Source organism: Medicago sativa, chromosome 4, assembly GCF_051527215.1.
Source record: "Medicago sativa cultivar Bolivia chromosome 4, Bolivia_mono, whole genome shotgun sequence".
Classification (NCBI taxonomy): domain Eukaryota; kingdom Viridiplantae; phylum Streptophyta; class Magnoliopsida; order Fabales; family Fabaceae; genus Medicago; species Medicago sativa.
In genome coordinates this window covers 85,688,778-85,707,829 of record NC_140752.1, presented here as the reverse complement: position 1 = coordinate 85,707,829, position 19,052 = coordinate 85,688,778, and the positions used below count along the sequence as shown (strand labels likewise).

The 19,052-nt window shown below is 31.4% G+C and overlaps 2 protein-coding genes and 1 long non-coding RNA gene across 4 annotated transcripts; 2 read left to right on the top strand and 1 right to left on the bottom strand.

Annotated features, from left to right (window-relative positions):
• Positions 1-218: 218 nt before the first annotated feature.
• Positions 219-5,200, top strand: LOC146933073 (ALG6, ALG8 glycosyltransferase family). Its single transcript, XM_085704811.1, has 5 exons — positions 219-461; positions 697-1,554; positions 2,392-2,598; positions 3,891-4,128; positions 4,768-5,200. Exons 2-5 carry the CDS (start codon positions 802-804, stop codon positions 5,175-5,177), a joined length of 1,608 nt encoding a protein of 535 aa, XP_085560937.1. The 5' UTR covers positions 219-461; positions 697-801; the 3' UTR covers positions 5,178-5,200.
• A 1,818-nt stretch (positions 5,201-7,018) lies between these two features.
• LOC146933072 (uncharacterized) lies at positions 7,019-9,232 on the top strand. 2 transcript variants are annotated; one of them, XR_015007331.1, is made up of 3 exons: positions 7,019-7,511; positions 7,970-8,098; positions 8,306-9,232. It is a non-coding gene; the product is annotated as an uncharacterized LOC146933072 (long non-coding RNA). The 2 variants fall into 2 exon arrangements; XR_015007330.1 differs by having other exon boundaries at positions 8,296-9,232.
• A 3,368-nt stretch (positions 9,233-12,600) lies between these two features.
• LOC146933071 (glutaredoxin-C9-like) lies at positions 12,601-13,156 on the bottom strand. Its single transcript, XM_085704810.1, has one exon. It carries the CDS (start codon positions 13,143-13,145, stop codon positions 12,753-12,755), a length of 393 nt encoding a protein of 130 aa, XP_085560936.1. The 5' UTR covers positions 13,146-13,156; the 3' UTR covers positions 12,601-12,752.
• Between the last annotated feature and the right edge of the window lie 5,896 nt (positions 13,157-19,052).

Sequence of the window (19,052 nt, the reverse complement as noted above, 5' to 3'; positions counted from 1 at the left end):
AAAGGATAAACAAAACCTCAAAAATGAGTCTATGATAGATAATAAACCTACAAAGTCCGGTTCGACCTACCCTATTTTTACTCATAAGAGTAAGAATGCTATAAAACTTTTAAAAAACTAACTCAAAATTCAGTGTCTAGAAAGATATTTCCTTGTTTTTTTTTATAATTTTTTAATTTTACGCGAATATTAAAATTTTCAACTAAGCATCATTTTTCAGTTTTCATACACTTCCCTCTCCTCCTCAGAGAACTTCACCGTCACCATCCATCGCCACTCACTCTCTCTCTCTCTCAACTTTCTTGATATCCATCGCCCTCGCCGTCGCCGGAGAATCTTCTGAATCAGGGTATAGATTGGGGTTTAATGGTCAGCCCCTTCCTATACGAAAGTTAGATCGGAGACAACCTCAACCAACCGCCGGAAATCTCGCCGGAGCTGTTCACCGGTCTCCAGAAACTGTAAGAATTCCTTCACATTTTCTTCTGTAGCGCGCGAATCAATGTTCTAATTGTATTACTAATAGATATGCATCAATCCTCAATACATGTTATATACTTACTTTTACATATTCCAATCAATGGTTCCTAACTATTTTATGCAAACATATTTCATCTGTTATAATGAATCAAGAACTAATTTATCCTCCGTATCGAAATGTCAGACCAATTTGAGTTTGAGTTTTATTTTTGTCAGGGACGTGCTGGAGAAAATTCTGAAGGACCAAATTGGGTTAACTCATCTTTAACTATATAAAAACGGTATCGTTGAGCTTCTTCGTTAAATACACAACATTCCAGCATGGGAAAAGAGAAACTAAGCTTCAAAGAACTCGACGAGTCTAGTAGCCCGAAAACGACTCTCTGGTGGTTTTTTCTTTTAGCTGCCTGTATAAAAGTTCTCCTTTTCCCGTCTTACCGTAGTACAGACTTTGAGGTGCACCGCAATTGGCTGGCATTGACACATTCCCTTCCTCTTTCACAGTGGTACTTTGACGAGACCAGTCCGTGGACTCTAGATTACCCGCCGTTCTTTGCATATTTCGAACGCTTTCTATCCATTTTTGCTCATTTTGTTGATCCTAAAATAGTGCACCTTCAGGAGGGTTTGAATTATAGCTCGAATACGGCGGTTTATTTCCAAAGATTTACTGTCATATTTTCTGATTTGTCTCTTCTTTATGGGGTTTATAGACTTACTAGGAATTTGGATTCGAGAAAGCAAAAGTTGATTTGGTCGTTGGTTATTTGGTCACCGATGCTTTTAATAGTGGACCATGTGCATTTCCAATACAATGGATTTCTCATTGGGATTTTGTTGATTTCACTTTCGTATTTGGAGGAAGGAAGGGATTTGTTAGGTGGCTTTGTTTTTGCTGTTCTTCTGTGCTTTAAACATTTATTTGCAGTGGCAGCGCCTGTGTATTTTGTTTATTTGTTGAGGCACTATTGTTGGGGTGGAATTGTAAAAGGCTTTAGTCGACTCTTGATTATGGGAGGTTTAGTTGCAGCAGTGTTTGCATCCGCATTTGGGCCGTTTTTCCATCTTGGACAGGTAAATATGATTTTTAGACTAATTCATTGTTGATCATTAATTTGCCCATATTTGATGTTGTTTCCCCCATTTCTAAATTCTTGCACTAAATTGATTTCTACTTCCTGAAAAAAGTTTTACAGGAGTTTTAGTAGTTTTGTTGATTACCATACCATTTTCTCCCTTGTTTTGTGGATATCGGGTATGTCGGATGACAACCTCCACATGCTCTGATGAGCAAGATTTGAAATTAAAAATGAATCCCTATGTGAAATGATATGGTAGATGAATGTTAAGGAGCATTAAGTTACATCATGACACTCTATGGGAATAAGGCTTATTGATGTTCAAATACTATGTTGTTACTCAATTAGTAGTACTAGTGCCTGACCTGATTTCAAGTATAAATAGGAATATTAGTTTATGATATTGTATTACATTGAAACTAATCGAACCCTGCAAGTTCAGCAGTTTTCACTAAGGTCTCTTGTGAATGTGTGGGATGTAACAGAACATTTAATTGCTAACCACAGAAATAAATGTTCGAAGATATGAAAGTTGTTTGGGGTAAAATCATAACTGTAAGCTCTTACAATTAGCCATAACAACAAACCTAAATTAAATAACCTTATGAGTTATGTATCCAGATAAAATTATTGCATGACAAAGTGTTATACTATCTTTGCACTAGTTTTCCAATTGTCAACTACCGACTTTGCATGCTCATGTGCGATTGAATGACATTTATCCCTTCTTGTTAGATTCTTGTATTACTTCATTTCACTCAGTAAAAGTGAATAATTTCATATGCTCCTCGCATAATTGATTTTTTTGGATTATTCAAATTATGAATTGCAGATACAACAAGTCATCCAACGATTGTTTCCATTTGGCAGGGGGCTTTGCCATGCATACTGGGCCCCAAATTTTTGGGTGTTCTATATCATGTCAGACAAAGGACTCGCCTTCCTACTCAGAAAACTTGGGTTTAATATCCAGACACCAGCAGCTTCATTCACTGCAGGGCTAGTAGGTGATTCCTCCCCTTTTAGTGTTCTACCTCGGGTAAGTTTTACGTTCATGTTTTTCTGTTCTCTGAATAAATTTGTTAATTGCTAAATAGAAAGGAAAAAAAAGCACACAAGGGATTATTATCATCTATGTTAAACTGATCCCCTTCTTGCAAAAGAATAGAATACATGATTAGAATGCCTTATTTACTGCCTGCTTTTCATTAGTATTAGGAGAACGCTGTTGTTATATTTAATCACTTCAAGCTTGTAATCATGCACCATGACCAAGTCATACAGATTGAATTTTTTTTATCTTGTTGAAAAGTATAACTGATTTACAGAATGATCCTCATCCCATTTTCCAAGAATAGAAATATAGATTTATAAATGTAAGTTGCCACATCGCAGCCGAGAGTTGGTAACTCAAAATAGCTACAGTTCAACATCAAAATATGACATTCGTGAAACATTATAATTGGTGGCAGTTGAATGCATAATTTTAATTCATTTTACATACTCTAAGCTAGCCATTGCAACGCCTGAGATGTTGCTGTTCAATTGATGTTAGTTACTGAGCTTGATTTTTGGTTGTTCATATTGACCAAAAATAGAAACATTGATAAAAAAAATATAAGAGAAAACTCTCAATTTTGTCCCCAACAAGATCGAGATGTTATAAATATAAATGTTCAAATGACAGGCAGAACTTGGTAGCTCAAAATGGGCACCAGGCTTATGTTAAGAAGTGATATTGTGAAATATTATGTTATAATAGGTAGTAGAAAACCCACTTGGGTTGGCCTAGTGGTATTGGCTTGGGACCTGGGAGTGTGCTCCTCCTCGAGGTCTCAGGTTCGATTCTCACCGGTGTCAATTTAGGTGCGCTAATTTAGCTTCTTCAAAAAAAAAAAATAGGTAGTAGAATGCATAATATTATCTTTTACATTTTACACATTTTTGGCCAGCTGTTGCAACTTCCGAGATATATTCAATTGACGTCTGCAACCGAGCTTGATGACTGGTTAATGTTTGTGTTTAGTTTTACTACTTCGCTTTTTGTCATTCAAGTACAGGCAGAACTTGGTAGCTCAAAATGAGCACCAGGCTTATGTTAAGAAGTGATATCTGTGAAATATTATGTTATAATTGGTAGTAGAATGCATAATATTATCTTTTACATTTTACACATTTTTGGCCAGCTGTTGTGACTTCCGAGATCTTTTCAATTGACGTTCGCAACTGAGCTTGATAACTGGTTAATGTCTGTGTTTAGTTTTAACACTTCGCTTTTTGTCATTCAAATGTTTCGTTAAAATATTCACTTTCTTGTAAACTAATATGCAGATCACTCCATCCGTGACATTTATAATGGTTCTGCTTGCCTTATCTCCTTGTCTTTTCAAGGCTTGGAAGAATCCACGGCCACAAAGGATTACTAGATGGATATCATATGCGTATACCTGTGGTTTTCTTTTTGGGTGGCATGTGCATGAGAAGGCATCACTCCATTTTGTAATTCCACTCGCCTTTGTTGCAGCACAAACCCCGGAGGATGCAAAACATTACTTTTTGTTGTCAATAGGTACGCTACTAATGCTCGTTAATTTGTTTGCTAACCTATAATGTTATCTTTTTCTTCCGTTTTTTTTCTTTAATATGAAAGTAACATGAACAAAAGCATGTCATTTATGCCCTAAACTTTCTTATTCCCATTGATAATTTTGTCGAAAATGAGGTCCATAACCAATTATTAAAATAAAGTTTGGATTAACTTGACAATTTTTATGGTTTAGATTCTTATTTTTATTTTTGGGTTGTTCTGTGACCATTTTTCTATTAAACTTTTATCAGATGATTCTTATTACTTGGTTGCTATGTGACCATCTTTCCTTATGATCTTATTAAAGTGATCTTCACACAAGGGTATTGATGTCTTGTGAAGAGGGTGAAATTACTATCTCTTTTTGTAATGTCTGAGTTTGAGTTGGTTCTGATCTTGCATTCCTGATAATAACTTAAAATTAGTTGGATAAAACTTTATCAGAGTGAACTTGTCTGTAAAGTAGATTGATCAAGCATAATAAACGATTAAGGAAAACCAAGAAGCAATTATACTTTTCAGTTGCCGATAAATATTTGTTATGATGAGTGAGAATGTTTATGGATGCAAAAAAGAAGCAGAAGTTTCTAATCAATTTTTTTTGATATTTTGTGTGTGCAGTATCCTGCTATTCTCTTTTTCCACTACTCTTTGAGGCACAAGAGTATCCTATCAAAATTCTGTTGTTGCTTCTTCACTCCATTTTGATGTGGTCTGGCTTTTCAGCACAGTTTTACGACAGGGCTGAAACAAGAGTGTCAACTGCTCACACAAAGAAAAAAGCTGGCCAATTTGAATCTAAAGGTAGTTTAAGTGCGGATGTGAGGAATAATGGTTTTGTTATTGGCTTGATTGAGAAGATATATCTGGTTGGTCTTGTAGTTGTAGAGATATGGGGCCAATTTTTACACCCTCTGCTTTTGGGTGATAAGCTTGCATTTCTTCCCCTTATGTTGATCTCTGTATACTGTGCTCTGGGGATCATGTACTCTTGGATATGGCAGTTAAGATCCATAGTTAAATCTCATTAACTTTTGGTTTGTTTGTGGTCAAATTAAATTTTCTATTTATGGACTTTTTATAAGTAGAATTTCAAGTAATTTTCTTATTCCGACCAAGTTATTACTTGATATGAATATTATTAAATCCTAATTAAAAATTTATTTGATCATATGCTGGCCTCAAGTTCTATGGAATTATACTATAGCTAGACATATAATTAGGTTATGCCTATATTCCTACTATAATGTTGGCATTACTGGCAAAAGGGGATAAAGCTTTGCATATCAGCTGAATAAGTTTGAATCCTTCTGCTGGGTCAGCAATTCTGTATGGAATGTGTATCCAAACACACAATGAGTAGTTTGTGTAGAGAGATTTTCTTGAAAGTGTTCCTTTTGTGTGAATTTGATCTGCTGACGGATAATCTTAAAATAAATCATTCAAATTATTGTATTTTCGTTTTTCATTTTTAACAGAAAAGGAGTAATTAAAGTATATAAATATTTATGTGTTTTTGACTAAAATGTCTTTATTTATCATTAAATTCACATGTGATAAACCAAAGGTCACAACTACTTTAATAGTTTATGGTGTTTTCCAACAAGGGTAAACTTGAGAAAACAATAATAAATTCACTAAAACATCAAAAGTTTTGGAATATAATTAAAACTCTAAAACATCAAAAGAAAAAGAATGGAGGGAGTAATGAGATACGTTAGCACTACCTCACATTATAGCCTATGTAGTGAGAGTTTAATTTCTATAGTAGGGAAAATGAGTGACACCACAAAAATGATCACTTGATAATTCTTGAAAGGATATAACTGGAAATTATATTCTCAACAAGAATGGTCACACTATATTTATATCTGCTCTATGAAGAAAAAATACACAGCATCTTCGCTGAAAAACATTCTATGGCCGTCGCCACCTCTTTGTTAAAGTTGAATGAGATTTTGGAATGAAGGGCTCAAATTTCTCAAAAGAAATGATGTTTTTTTTTTTTTGGTGGCCGAGGTTTGAACCCCGGACCTTGCATATATTATGCATTATGCATTGTTCTTACCAACTGAGCTAAGCTCACGAGGACTCAAAAGAAATGATGCTTGTTTGTTTTTTGTTTTATGTTTTTGTTTTAATAACAATAGCAATGAAGGTGTCTTAGTATTATAGTCAGGAGCATAGGATTGGGGTGATTTCGGCTACCCAAAAAAATTATTTTATTTTATTTTTTGGTAGAAAAAAAATATTTGGTTTTAATAAGTAGGTAAAATTTATATTTGATCACCCTAGTAATATATTTTGCTATCTCAAATAAGTTTTTTTTTTGGGGGTCAAATATTAGTAGAAACAATAAAATCAAAAGATTATCAATTGATTGTTAGATTTATTTTCATTTTATTTTGACACTTTCAATCTCTACAACAAACATTTTAACTTTCCCTCAATTTTTTTAACTTATAACATAAATTAATTTGGCCTCCCTCGTAATATTTTAGCTAGCTTATAGCTTTGAAGAGGGATATAATACACATTTTTAAAATTGATGACATTACTTGATTATTTATACATAAAATTAGGAGGGAGTAATAAAAATGGAGTTATCAATTTGTTTTAAGGAATAAAGATGAGGATGGAAAGTACTCTCACAACTATTTTAACAAAATAAATAATTATAATTTAGGAATATTATCCTTCATAATATTTTTTTATTTTAAAAAACTAACTGTTTTGTTGTTTTTTTTTTTCTTATATTAAGGACCGGAGGGAGTATTAATAAATGCATCTAGTAATTTGAAAAGGGATTTACATTTAGAGACAAAAATCTTACTCCCCAATATAAATGTTATGCAGTCTGATGAGCATAACTGAAACCCTAATCCCCAATTTCCCTCTCAAAACTCTGCACAGCTCAAGGAATGCCACATTAATTGTATAACTACCTAATTGTCTACACAAGACTCAAGTGGCTTATTGTCAGATACATTAATTGTCACCCACTCCAAAAATATCCTGAACCAAAATTAGAGCCAGAACCAGAGCTTCTTCTTCCTCTTCTGGAAACCGATTTGCAATTTTCCCTTAACAAACCATCTCTCTCTCTCTCTAACGACCCAGACATATATATACATGCACAGTCTCTATTTCTTGGCCTCCACTACCGCCGCACCTTCTACCTTCTCAACGCCTCCAAAATCGTCCTCCGTGACCTCCGCTTCCGCTACCTCGCCGCCCAGTGCCTCCAGGAATTGAATGAGTGGAATCAATGTCTTTCCATGCTCGGTGAGGAGGTTAAAGTCAATGAACATGGAAATCGTTCTAATGCCAATGTCTACTTGGATAGAGATCGTGGTGAAATCAATGTCAGTTTTTTTTTTTTTTTTTAATTTATGCTTTATGCAACTAATTTCAAACTTATATACTGTTTAGTCTTTAAAATTTCTCCGCTTCCTCATCTTATATGTTTCTTCCCTGTCAATTTCTTTATTGTTCAAAGTGGCTTGCAATAGCTTTTTTGGCCTCTATTAAAACTAAGGTAATTGTTGTTCATAAGAATTTTGTGAGTTTTGTTTGTTGATTTTACAGTTCAGGGTTTTTTCAAATTGGGGGTTGTAATAAGAGTGAGAGTATTTGTTTAATTTGATTTTTGGTTATTTATAATATGATGAGTTTTTGAATTGCATTTCTATCTAATTTGCTATTATCTCTTAAATTGATTATTGTTGATTGCATATGGAATATATTGGTTTTGTTTGTTGCAACTATTACTTTTGTGTGTCATTATTTTGGTCCTGTGTTTAATCAATTTGTTTTAGTGCAGGTATTGGTTCAAGGAGATAGTTGGTGCATTTGAACAATGACATCTTGGGCAAGGAAAACTCTTAGGCTGAAATTTGTCATTCATGAATGGAGATTGAATTTTGATTGAGTAATGTTCAAATAGGCACCAGTAAGTTGCTTTTGAGAATGGAAAATTGGATTTAATTAACATGGTGAAAAACTGTTATTATCCCTTTTTTTAGTTTTGGATTTATCTTTTGTTTATTCTGTTTGTGACTATCTCCACTTGGGTCTTAGTTGATTTCTATTATATATGTTTTAGTTGATTTCTATTATATTTTGCGACTGAATCCTTAACGTGCCTAGGTCCTGGTAGGTAATTATAAATTTCCGATGCATATGTTTGGTGTGCGAAGAAGTTATGGTCTGGTTTTGTTAGTATGGATTGAGCTTTGTTCAACAACTATTGAGAAATTTGTATGTAAATTTGTTCGGGGTTTCCAGTCTTTGCATATGTGAAGGGAGTTAGAGCTGCATCAATTATCATGTCCTCTAATTGTGAATGGATCTGTGAAGAGTGAAATTCTAGGATATATGCGGTATATAGTCTACTCGACTTTTTGTGGTGTGTCATCTTCAGCTGTTCCGTTCTGCTGCACCAGTGTTCTTGCAGTGGTAAGGAAGGTTGATATTTCCTGGCATCGGATCAAGCTGCTTGGCTGCTGTCAGGTACCACAGTTTGTGAAATATTTCTCTGCAGTCACAGTGTAGTAGAATCGGAAAGGAGTAGTCACAGTGTAATAAAAACTGAGGCTAACAACTTTGGGTCTTCAATACTAAATGGTGGAGTAATTTGAGAGTATATTAACTATGGATCTCTAAAAAAAGGTTGTAGTTAGCAAAGTTTATAAAGGTTGTAGTTAGCAGCAGCAAATAAAATATGCATCACTTTTCTCATGCAAGAAAATATTGAAGTGGTTGATTCAAGTAACAAAGACGAAGTTGCTGCTGCTGATTCGGCTGTGACTCCAACTAGCAAATCTTTGGGAAAGCGGTCTGCTGATAGCGTGGAATCACTTGATGATTTTGTTGTGCTTACTTTTGATTTATTTCTATTGCACATAATGTATATAAAGGCTCATTTATATGTTGCTTTGAACTGTGCAAATAAAGTAGAAGACTTAAGGATTATCTGCAAAATCAAAGTGTTTAGACATTTTAGTTCATGATGTAGTAAACCTCAAATATGTTTTGTCCATTGCATGTCTGTGTTTTATGCAAAGATTATATTCTTCCTGCTTTAGATGTTGGCATTATAACTTGCACTTGATATTTAGAGCACATGTCCTAGACTTTTGATGCCATTGAGCAAATGATATTTAGAACTTGATGTAGTAAACCTCAAATATGATCCACTAAGCAACCATTATGATCTACAAGCCGTAAATTAAAAGAAAAAATAAAAATTTTGCTAGACGACAATTGAACTGAAAAAAATCTAAGGACAATTGAACTATGTTTTCTATAAAATGAAAATACAGTGGATGTAGATCAGTTTTATGAATTCCTATTAGTAAGAAAGTGCAAAAAAAAAAAAAAAATTTGTGCACCAAGACTAAATAATTTTAATTAGTTTGTATGTTTGGGAAGGATTTTGGGTTATTTGCATTGTTCAAACAAACATAGTTTGGTGTCTTTTTAAAAGGAATATTCAAGGCAAGAATTGACGAGTGAGAATAGAAAATGGTAAATTTATAGCTTACTAAAATTATTTTTATTGAAATATCAAGTTTGTTTGTGTTTTTTAATAGACCCGTGCGATAGCACAGGTCAAAAGTCTAGTAAAATCAAATGAGTGCTTAGATATAGGGACGGAGGGAGTAGATGTCACTATAATATGGGATGATCATGATATCACGTAGATGTCCAATTGGGAGGTGACCAGTTCTGACGGTCAATACCAACATATAGTTGGTGGTCAGCAACGATGTTGGCAGTTGCTAATTACAGTACTTTCAAGTTTCAACCGTTGATTAGAACCAGGCTTTGGTGTGGCTGGGTTTTGATTACAATGTCACATTTGTATACTGGAAATAGTACAGGGTTAGTGCAAACTAAATTGTACACAATCTTCATTGAATAAGAAAGAATTAGAAAACTCGTACATTGAGTAGTTCAAATTTTGAGCATTGTTGAAAGTAGTTTCTGAATTTTACATATTAGTGCAAACATCTCTAAAATTTTAAATGGTTTTCAAATCACTTAAAATGTCACATGTTCATTGTATTATCGAATCACTTAGAATGTCACATGTTCATTGTATTATATCACAACATATGATGATATACAGAAGTTAAGGAAAGAACCATTTTGATTTACACATTTTAATTTTAAGGATGCATTTGCGAATTAGCAAAAATCATTGGACTACTTTAGAGAGAATAATCACAATTTCATGTAGAAATTTGCCTCTCCACTTCAGTAAGAATATCCATTATTCAAACATATCACAAACTATTAAGTATTTATACTACCTCTGATCTTAAAATCAATTAAATATATATACTACCTCTGATCTCTAATTTTATTTTTAAATTCATTGAATAATTGATGTATTTGGTCTATATTATATATCACATACACATTAGTTAGTATTTAATAAATTATTTTTAAATTCTTTGAATAATTGATGTATTTGGTCTATATTATATATCACATACACATTAGTTAGTATTTAATAAACTTAGAAAATGAATTCTTATTATTATATATTTCCGTGAAACTAATTTACATGAGATGCATGCCCCCCAATCTCATGTGTCATAGTCAATATACTATGTTTTTTTTTTTAAAGGAATACTATGGATTATTTTGGATGTTTCACTTCTCATATCATTGCATAAAATAAAATTCACTTAAACTAGTGAAAAAAGGGTGGAATGTTAAAGTTAATTGTTACACTTGTTCAAAGCTATTCAAACATGCATTCCGTTGGGTTTATATGGTTTAGTTCCATTTATGGGAAATGAAATATTGAAGAGTCATCGGTCAAATTTCATATCCAACTCATGACGTAGTATACGATTTACCACAAAAAAAGAAAAAGCATGAAACATGAAATTACTCCAATGATAATTTCAAAAACGAATGAGGACAAACATAGGAAATAAAGTTGTTATTAGTAGTCTAAATGTTTTTCATACTCCACTGCTGTGACGGACTGACCGTGATCATTTCTCTTATATATGGCATAGATGCTCATTCATCCTTTATGGCTTATGCCAAATAATTTGTTCTCTTCAATATATACCTCAATTTCTTTGAGATAAAATTGTATTAATACAATTTTATGTTTGTTGTAGTTTATTCTACACCAATACTTAAATATATATTTTTCACTAATACAATTAATTTTCTAATATATATAAGCTAGTTTTGTGTCTCTTTGATGAATTTGAAGTACGGATCTTAGAGAACGATTATGTATTTTGTTGTGAGTCATGTTATTTTAACATGCAATGAGGTCATTGTGCAGTCTTTGCCTTATAACAGAACAAAAAGCAAAACAGATACTCCCCGATTAGGCCAAACGGTTTTTCTTTGCAATCCGCATGGCATGATATGCATATCTATACGGTAAACAAACATGTCATGTCCTTCATATGTTCATCACATACATTGTATACACAAATGATTAATTATTCCAATCATTACTCATTAATTGTCACACACACAAGCATATTTACACTCACTCAAGAAATTTTGAATGAGATGGTAAGATATTTTTTCTAACATAACAAAATGTGATGAATTCTAATCCAACTTGAAAATACAACGGCGTTAAATCTTTTAAGAAATTTTTTGTACACACTTATGACTATGATCTCATACGTACATGTGGCGTCACACATTCTCTCTTATGGACTGCATGTTAATTTCATGGCTTTTCTGGCCAAACTAAACCTTTCCGATGCCGGCGGTCAAATATTTTTTTTTTCTCATTTGTTTCCCCAAAACAAATAGAATAGAAGTGAAAAAACTTTACGACATACATAATATGTGTGTGTTTATATATTAATTCATAGTATTTGTTATGCAATTTCTTTATGAAGAAAACAAATGTACTACGTAAGTACATAAGATCGTCCATTAGTACAACCAACTGTTCTCAATTTTAATATATCATAAAAATCAAGGCTGATTCATGGTAAAAAGCATATCTAAATATTTTATTTAGTAAAAACCTCATATTCTTCAATTTTCTAAACTAAAATTAATAAAATCTTATCTAAAATTAATATTTTCCAAACAAATATTAAATCGATTGACTATTTTACAATCAATTAAAAAGTAATAAATGATTGTATTCTAAAATACCTAAAATATAAAACTTAAACAAAATTTAGTAATTTTAATAAAATACTTTTACAATTTTTAAAAAGACCTCATATTAAAATTTGTCTTACATCTTCATATGTGTTCAGCCAACTCTGATTAAAAGCAAAAATTTGAAAATGGAGACAAATAATCCAACTCCAATAGTTGTAAGGATAAACATTTTTGGGTTAAGTATTAGAAATCTAGGAGTAAACAAGATACACTTAATTAATAATTTATATCAAATAAGGATTAAAAAATACCCAGTACTCTATGAAATCTTTGTAACATGCATTATCGACACAATCACAACTACATATATAAATATATATCATATATGCTAATTGCCTGAAATCCTAAATAACAAAGTTGCATAGCTTACATATAATATATTTATATGTTTTTTCCTTGAGCAAGCAATAAAACATGAAATAAAATAAAATTAATCAAAGCCAAAGAGCTCCAGCTTCCTTAAGAAGAGGAATGAGTGTGCCATTGATGTGTTTGGCCAAGAGGATCTCCACACCTCCAAGAAACTTTCCGCCGATGAAGACGGCAGGGAGTGGCTGGCGGGTTTCACCAGAAAGCTGGCAGAGGGCAGCAAGGATGGCGGAGCCGGAAGCGTGCCGATCAAGCTCGATGATAGTGGGGCCTACAGCAAGGCTGAAGAGGAGGTTCTTGGCGACGGTGGAAAAGCAGCAGTCGGTGGAGCTGAACACAACAACGGCATTGGAGGAGGCAAGGTGGGTGACCATCTCTCGAGGAGTCATGTTCATGAATGGTGTTGTGGATGAAATTGATGAAGACTCAATATCCATACCAGATTTCATAACCCACATTGTTACAAATGATTAGATACAGAGATAGGACCAGAGAGAGGGGAGGGGGTATATATAGGGCATTCATGCAATAAAGTAATAGTATTATTTTATGTGTAAATAATTTCCAAAGGCTTCAAATTTATCATGGAATATAAAATATTTTCCAAAGCTAGGCTTCAAATTTATCATGGAATATACAGTTAGTTTTTTAAAATAAAAAAATATTATGAAGGATAATATTCCTAAATTATAATTATTTTCTTAAAATAGTTGTGAGAGTATCCATGAAGGTTGACTCAATCGAAAAGAAATTGACACACTTGCAATGTCGTAGTTCAACTCTCGCTGTCCTTGTGAGGAGCTCATTGGTAGGTGACTTTTAAATATATTTGCAAGCGGTCCTTGAGTTTTGTGATTTGTTTTGACCCTAGTGAACGCCGAAGCTCAACTCACCTAAACTTTATTTGATGGAAAAAAATGTCATAGTGAAGTTTTTAAAGTTGCTTTATTTTATTTTTTTATTAATTCAAAATTACAAAGAGCATGAATACTGTTTTACTAAAATTGTATCAATATTGCTTGCCATTTGTATTTCCACTATAACAACATTCAGAACTTAATTAAGTGAATTTCACACGTACACATCACTCATTTTATAATTTTTTAATATAATTAATTAATAAATATTTCAATCTTTCTAACCTAACATATCATAAAGATTAAAAAAAACGGGTCTCATCAATATTTATATATCGCTATTGTCAACAATACTTTATTAAATAATAGTTATCTAAATTTTGATATATTGAATTAAGGGTTAATAGGCTTTTACCCCCCTGTAATATAGGTCACTTTTGGTTTTGCCCCCTAGGAAATTTTTTTGTTAGATTCCGTCCTTGTAAAATTGAGATTCTTTGGTTTTGCCCCCTGAGCCAGTTGAGTCAGCAAAATCTCCTATGTGGCACGCTGCGTCAGCAGATTCTGCTGACGTGGCGCGCTGACTGTATAATTATTTTTATTTTTTATTGGGGTACACGTGGCATTTTTTATTATTTTTTTAAAAAAATATTTAAAAAATTGAAAAATTAATAAAAAAAATTTAAAAAATATAAAGAAATTGAAAAATTAATAAAAAATTAAAAAATTCTGAAAAAATGAAAAATTAATAAAAAATTGAAAAAAAATAAAAAATTAATAAAAAAATATTAAAAAATTCTGGAAAATTGAAAAATTAATAAAAAAATTGAAAAAAATATTAAAAAATTCTGGAAAATTGAAAAATTAATAAAAAAATTTAAAATTCTTGAAAATCGAAAAATTAATAAAAAAACTGTAAAAAATATTAAAAAAATGAAAAATAATGAAAAAATTCTGGAAAATAAAAAATTTATGGAAAAAATTCTTGAAAATATTTAAAAAAATCGAAATTTTCAAAAAAAATTAAAAAGATTAATCATTTTTAAAAAAAATGAAATTTTTGAATTTTTCATTCGTATTTTTCGAAATTTTGTTTTCAACAATGTCTACTACATTCGTTGATTCATGTGTTCTATTATCGCCCATTATTTTCCCTTTTCTCGACCATTTAAAAATTACAACTAATTAGTATTTCCTGGAATTTTGCCGGTTGTTCTTCTATCGGGTGCAATATCGAACTCTATTAATCTAGCTTTCTCATTCACTAATGTTATGACATGTTGGTTCGTTTTATTTCAATTGCATGTCTTCAAATTTAAACTAGACCTAATACAACCATACAAAACTAAATTTTAAAGTGATGAATGCATATATACTAATCAAAATTTCGAAAAATACGAATGAAAATTTCAAAAATTTCATTTTTTTTAAAAATGATTAATCTTTTTAATTTTTTTTGAAAATTTCGAATTTTTTTAAATTTTTTCCAGAAATTTTTCATTATTTTTCATTTTATTAGATTATTTTATTTTTTTAATCATTTTTTATTATTATAAATTTTTTCAGATACTTTTTTATTTTGATTAATTTTTCCAGATTTCTTTAATTTCTTTAAAAAAAAAATCCAGAATTTTTTAATATTTTTTACAGTTTTTTTATTAATTTTTCATTTTTCCAGATTTTTTATTAATTTTTCGATTTTCAAGAATTTTTAATTTTTTTAAATTTTTTTATTAATTTTTCAATTTTCCAGAATTTTTTAATATTTTTTTCAATTTTTTTATTACTTTTTCAATTTTCCAGAATTTTTTAATTAATTTTTCGATTTTCCAGAATTTTTTAATATTTTTTTTCAATTTTTTTATTAATTTTTAATTTTTCCAGAATTTTTTAATTTTTTTTATTAATTTTTCAATTTCAGAATTTTTTTTTTTTTTAAATATTTTTAAAAAAAAAAATAAAAATGCCACGTGTATCCCAATAAAAAAAATAAAAAATAAAAATAATTATACAGTCAGCGCGCCACGTCAGCAGAATCTGCTGACGTCACGTGCCAAGTAGGAGATTCTGCTGACTCATTGGGGTCAGGGGGCAAAACCAAAGAATCTTCATTTTACGAGGACGGAATCTAAAAAAAAAAATTTCCTAGGGGGCAAAACCAAAAGTCACCTATATTACAGGGGGGTAAAAGCCTATTAACCCTTGAATTAATTAAGGCATACAAATTATAAAATTTATTGGCTATTTGCTATAGAAAATGTTTGGTGTACACCTCTAGAGGTGTATACATTTTGAGAGAGATAGAAATAAATAAAGTGGTGTGATAGATGATAAATTAGTTATCTAATGAAAAGCGAGAGATAGAAAGAAAATGATGTATTTATTGGAAATTTCACTTTGATTGCGGTCCGCTCCTAGCCGCCTAATTGAGCATTTGAATTGCCTTCATGTTAGCCTTCAACACCTTCATTGTGTTGAATTTGAAATAATGTATTTAGTCCCACATTACATAATGATATAATATGTCTAGTGTTTATAAATAATGAACATTCTTCACTTTACAAGTCAGTTTTGTAAGATCCCTAAAAAAAAAAAATCACTTTTGTAAGAATGAGTTAATGTCAACTTAAAAATGTAAGAGTGTTTAATGATTTTTTGGTAACAAGCTGCACCTACTTGTACTTTACTAAAACACCCTTTTGTCTCTATTAAACTTTATTTTAATTAAAAGGACATTTTTGTAAATAGCATCAATAATATTTGTTTATAATAGAAAAACATGGGTGTTTTGGTAAATAACTAGTAGGTGCAGCTTGTTAACTTGCACCTTAGTGTTTTTAGGTGGGTGCAAGTTAACAGTGGGGGCTGTTAACTTGCACCCACATAAAAACACTAAGGTGCAAGTTAACAAGCTGCACCTACTTGTACTTTACTAAAACACCATTTTGTCTCTATTAAACTTTATTTTAATTAAAAAGACATTTTTGTAAATAGCATAAATAATATTTGTTTATAATAGAAAAACATGGGTGTTTTGGTAAATAACTAGTAGGTGCAGCTTGTTAACTTGCACCTTAGTGTTTTTAGGTGGGTGCAAGTTAACAGCCCCCATATATATATATATATATATATATATATATATATATATATATAGGGTGTATCAAGTGAGAGCACTAGTTATAATGAGAGATGAGAGGAGTAAATATTGACCATTGGATTTAATTGCACGGTTCAGATTCAAAAGCTCAACTTAAAAGTAATTGCACATGATTATCTTTGCTACATCCTTCTCCTTCCCATCTCTCTCTCTCTCTCTCTCTCTCTCTCGGAAACGCAAGGAAGCCTTGAACCATCCCCTTTAATGATTTTTTTTCCTGCTTTCTTTCTCATTCTCTCTAACAGGAATCAACAAAAAATCCTTATATGTTATAAATTGTTGTTATGGTTTTCATTATATCCATTAAATTCCCCTTATTTTTCAACTTCAGATATGGCACAAAAACAACCCAAGAATTAGAAAGCTTCCTTAAAAAAACGATGAAGTCATGGATTTCTTTAATCAATTAGAAACAACGATGGATTTTCACCATTTTCCCTAAACTTAACCTCATTCAATTCTTTGTCAATTTAATATGAACCTGATGTATAGTCAGAAACAACTAACCTCTCTAACTACTATTTTATATCAATTTGGTGTCTCCTTACTCTTTTAAGTGGGTTTTGTGATCTGGACCTACACTTTCAATTAACTTGCGACTGGGTAGATAAATGAGTATAGTATGAGTTTGAGAAAGAAAAAAAATATGAGATAAAAGGAATTGGGTTTGAGACGAGAGAAGAGAAAGAAAATGGCCAAGAGGATCTGAAACTAAGAAATCTATGTCATGCAAATTGTAGGCAACTAAAATGCAAATCATGGTTGAACTTGATGAGATCTGAAACAAGAGAAGGCCAAGAGCCGCGTGGGACTGTGAGATGTGTAAATTCAGTGACGCATGAAGATTAATGACCACTTAAATCTGAACTGTGCAATTAAATCCAATGGTCAATATTCACTCCTCTCATCTCTCATTATAACTAGTGCTCTCACTTGATACACCCTATATATATATATATATATATATATATATATATATATATATATATATATATATATATATATATATATATATATATATATATATAGAGAGACACACACACACCTAACGTGAATTCAGTTCAAGTTCATTTTTGTGAACTCATTTAATGTCGTGTATGTGAACTTAGTTCATGAATATTTCCCTACTACGACAAAAGAAATGGAGGGCATATTTTTTTTTTTCCGCATAAAACTTGCGAAAAATATGAAACGCAAAAGTGGACAAGAGAAAATGAGTTTTAATTAATCCGAAAATAAGAGAACGAGAAAGACAAAGAAAGAGAAAAATGAGAGGGAGACAAGAAGATGAAAAAGGGAAAGAAAGAAGAGATGAATAAAAATATAAGTTATGAAATGATAATTGTTGAAAATTTGAAAAGAAAAAAAGTAGAGATATTTTCATCAAAAAGGGCGTAACTAAATAAATTTTAACTATTTATTAGAAGAAAAAAAAATTATATCGCTAATTATGAATTATGATTATCATATTATAACTATAATGTTATATAATCCCCCGATTGATTTATATTGTACCAAAAAAAAAAAAAACTATAATGTTATATACAATGCCATCTAAACTTCAAATAGTTATAATGTTATATACAATGCCATCTAAACTTCAAAGGGTCAAGCCGTAGAAATTATTTTATGATCAAATAGAGCATTTCCTTTACCAAATTTCATGGCAATGAATGAAACCTCCTAATGTGATTAAGAAACTGAAAAACAGGCAAAAGACAAGCCCTGATTGAGTTCCCACCAAAAAGCCTCCACCATGAAACAACTTCGCTCTTTACCCTTTCCCAGAAAACTACAATATAATTTTGGTTTCTAGTCATCAATAGGGCCGTAGATTGTAAATAAACCGAAGCTGCACGCTTAACCAATTCGTTCCTGATAGCAATGTCCGAGTCAAAAACATTTCCTTCATATAATGAACATCTTGTTGGTGTATTGCACATAATGTCCTTTAAACTTATGTAATGTAAGTTGTCATTGATATCTGAATCTCTTCTTTCTATTGAGGAGTTGCTTGGAATTCTTAATGAACCTGATGAACGTGAAATTATCTCAAGCTCTTCTATCTCTACTTCCATTTTTTTTTTAACATAAGTCGTGTGACATTGAAATGATATTGCATTTAGTTGAGGACATGTTAATTTGGTTTATTGTTTCAATTATGTGAAACTTTTTTAATTTGGCATGTTATGGAGGATGGAAAAAGAAAAGGGGTGTACATTTTTCTAATTTAGGAGTTAGATACATTAAAATCACCTTTGATTTGTTTTTTTAGTTCAATAGATTTTGTGAGGCTTGGAAAATGGTAGGGAGAAAGAGAGACGGCGAGAGTTTGTTGAGAAAAATATGGG

Excerpts from the sequence above, each read along its gene's own strand:
- LOC146933073 (XM_085704811.1), top strand. The coding sequence starts at position 802 with ATGGGAAAAGAGAAACTAAGCTTCAAAGAACTCGACGAGTCTAGTAGC. Across the intron at positions 2,599-3,890 it reads CTTTTAGTGTTCTACCTCGG|ATCACTCCATCCGTGACATT; the intron begins GTAAGTTTTACG and ends ACTAATATGCAG. Across the intron at positions 4,129-4,767 it reads TTACTTTTTGTTGTCAATAG|TATCCTGCTATTCTCTTTTT; the intron begins GTACGCTACTAA and ends TTGTGTGTGCAG.
- LOC146933071 (XM_085704810.1), bottom strand. The coding sequence starts at position 13,145 with ATGTGGGTTATGAAATCTGGTATGGATATTGAGTCTTCATCAATTTCA.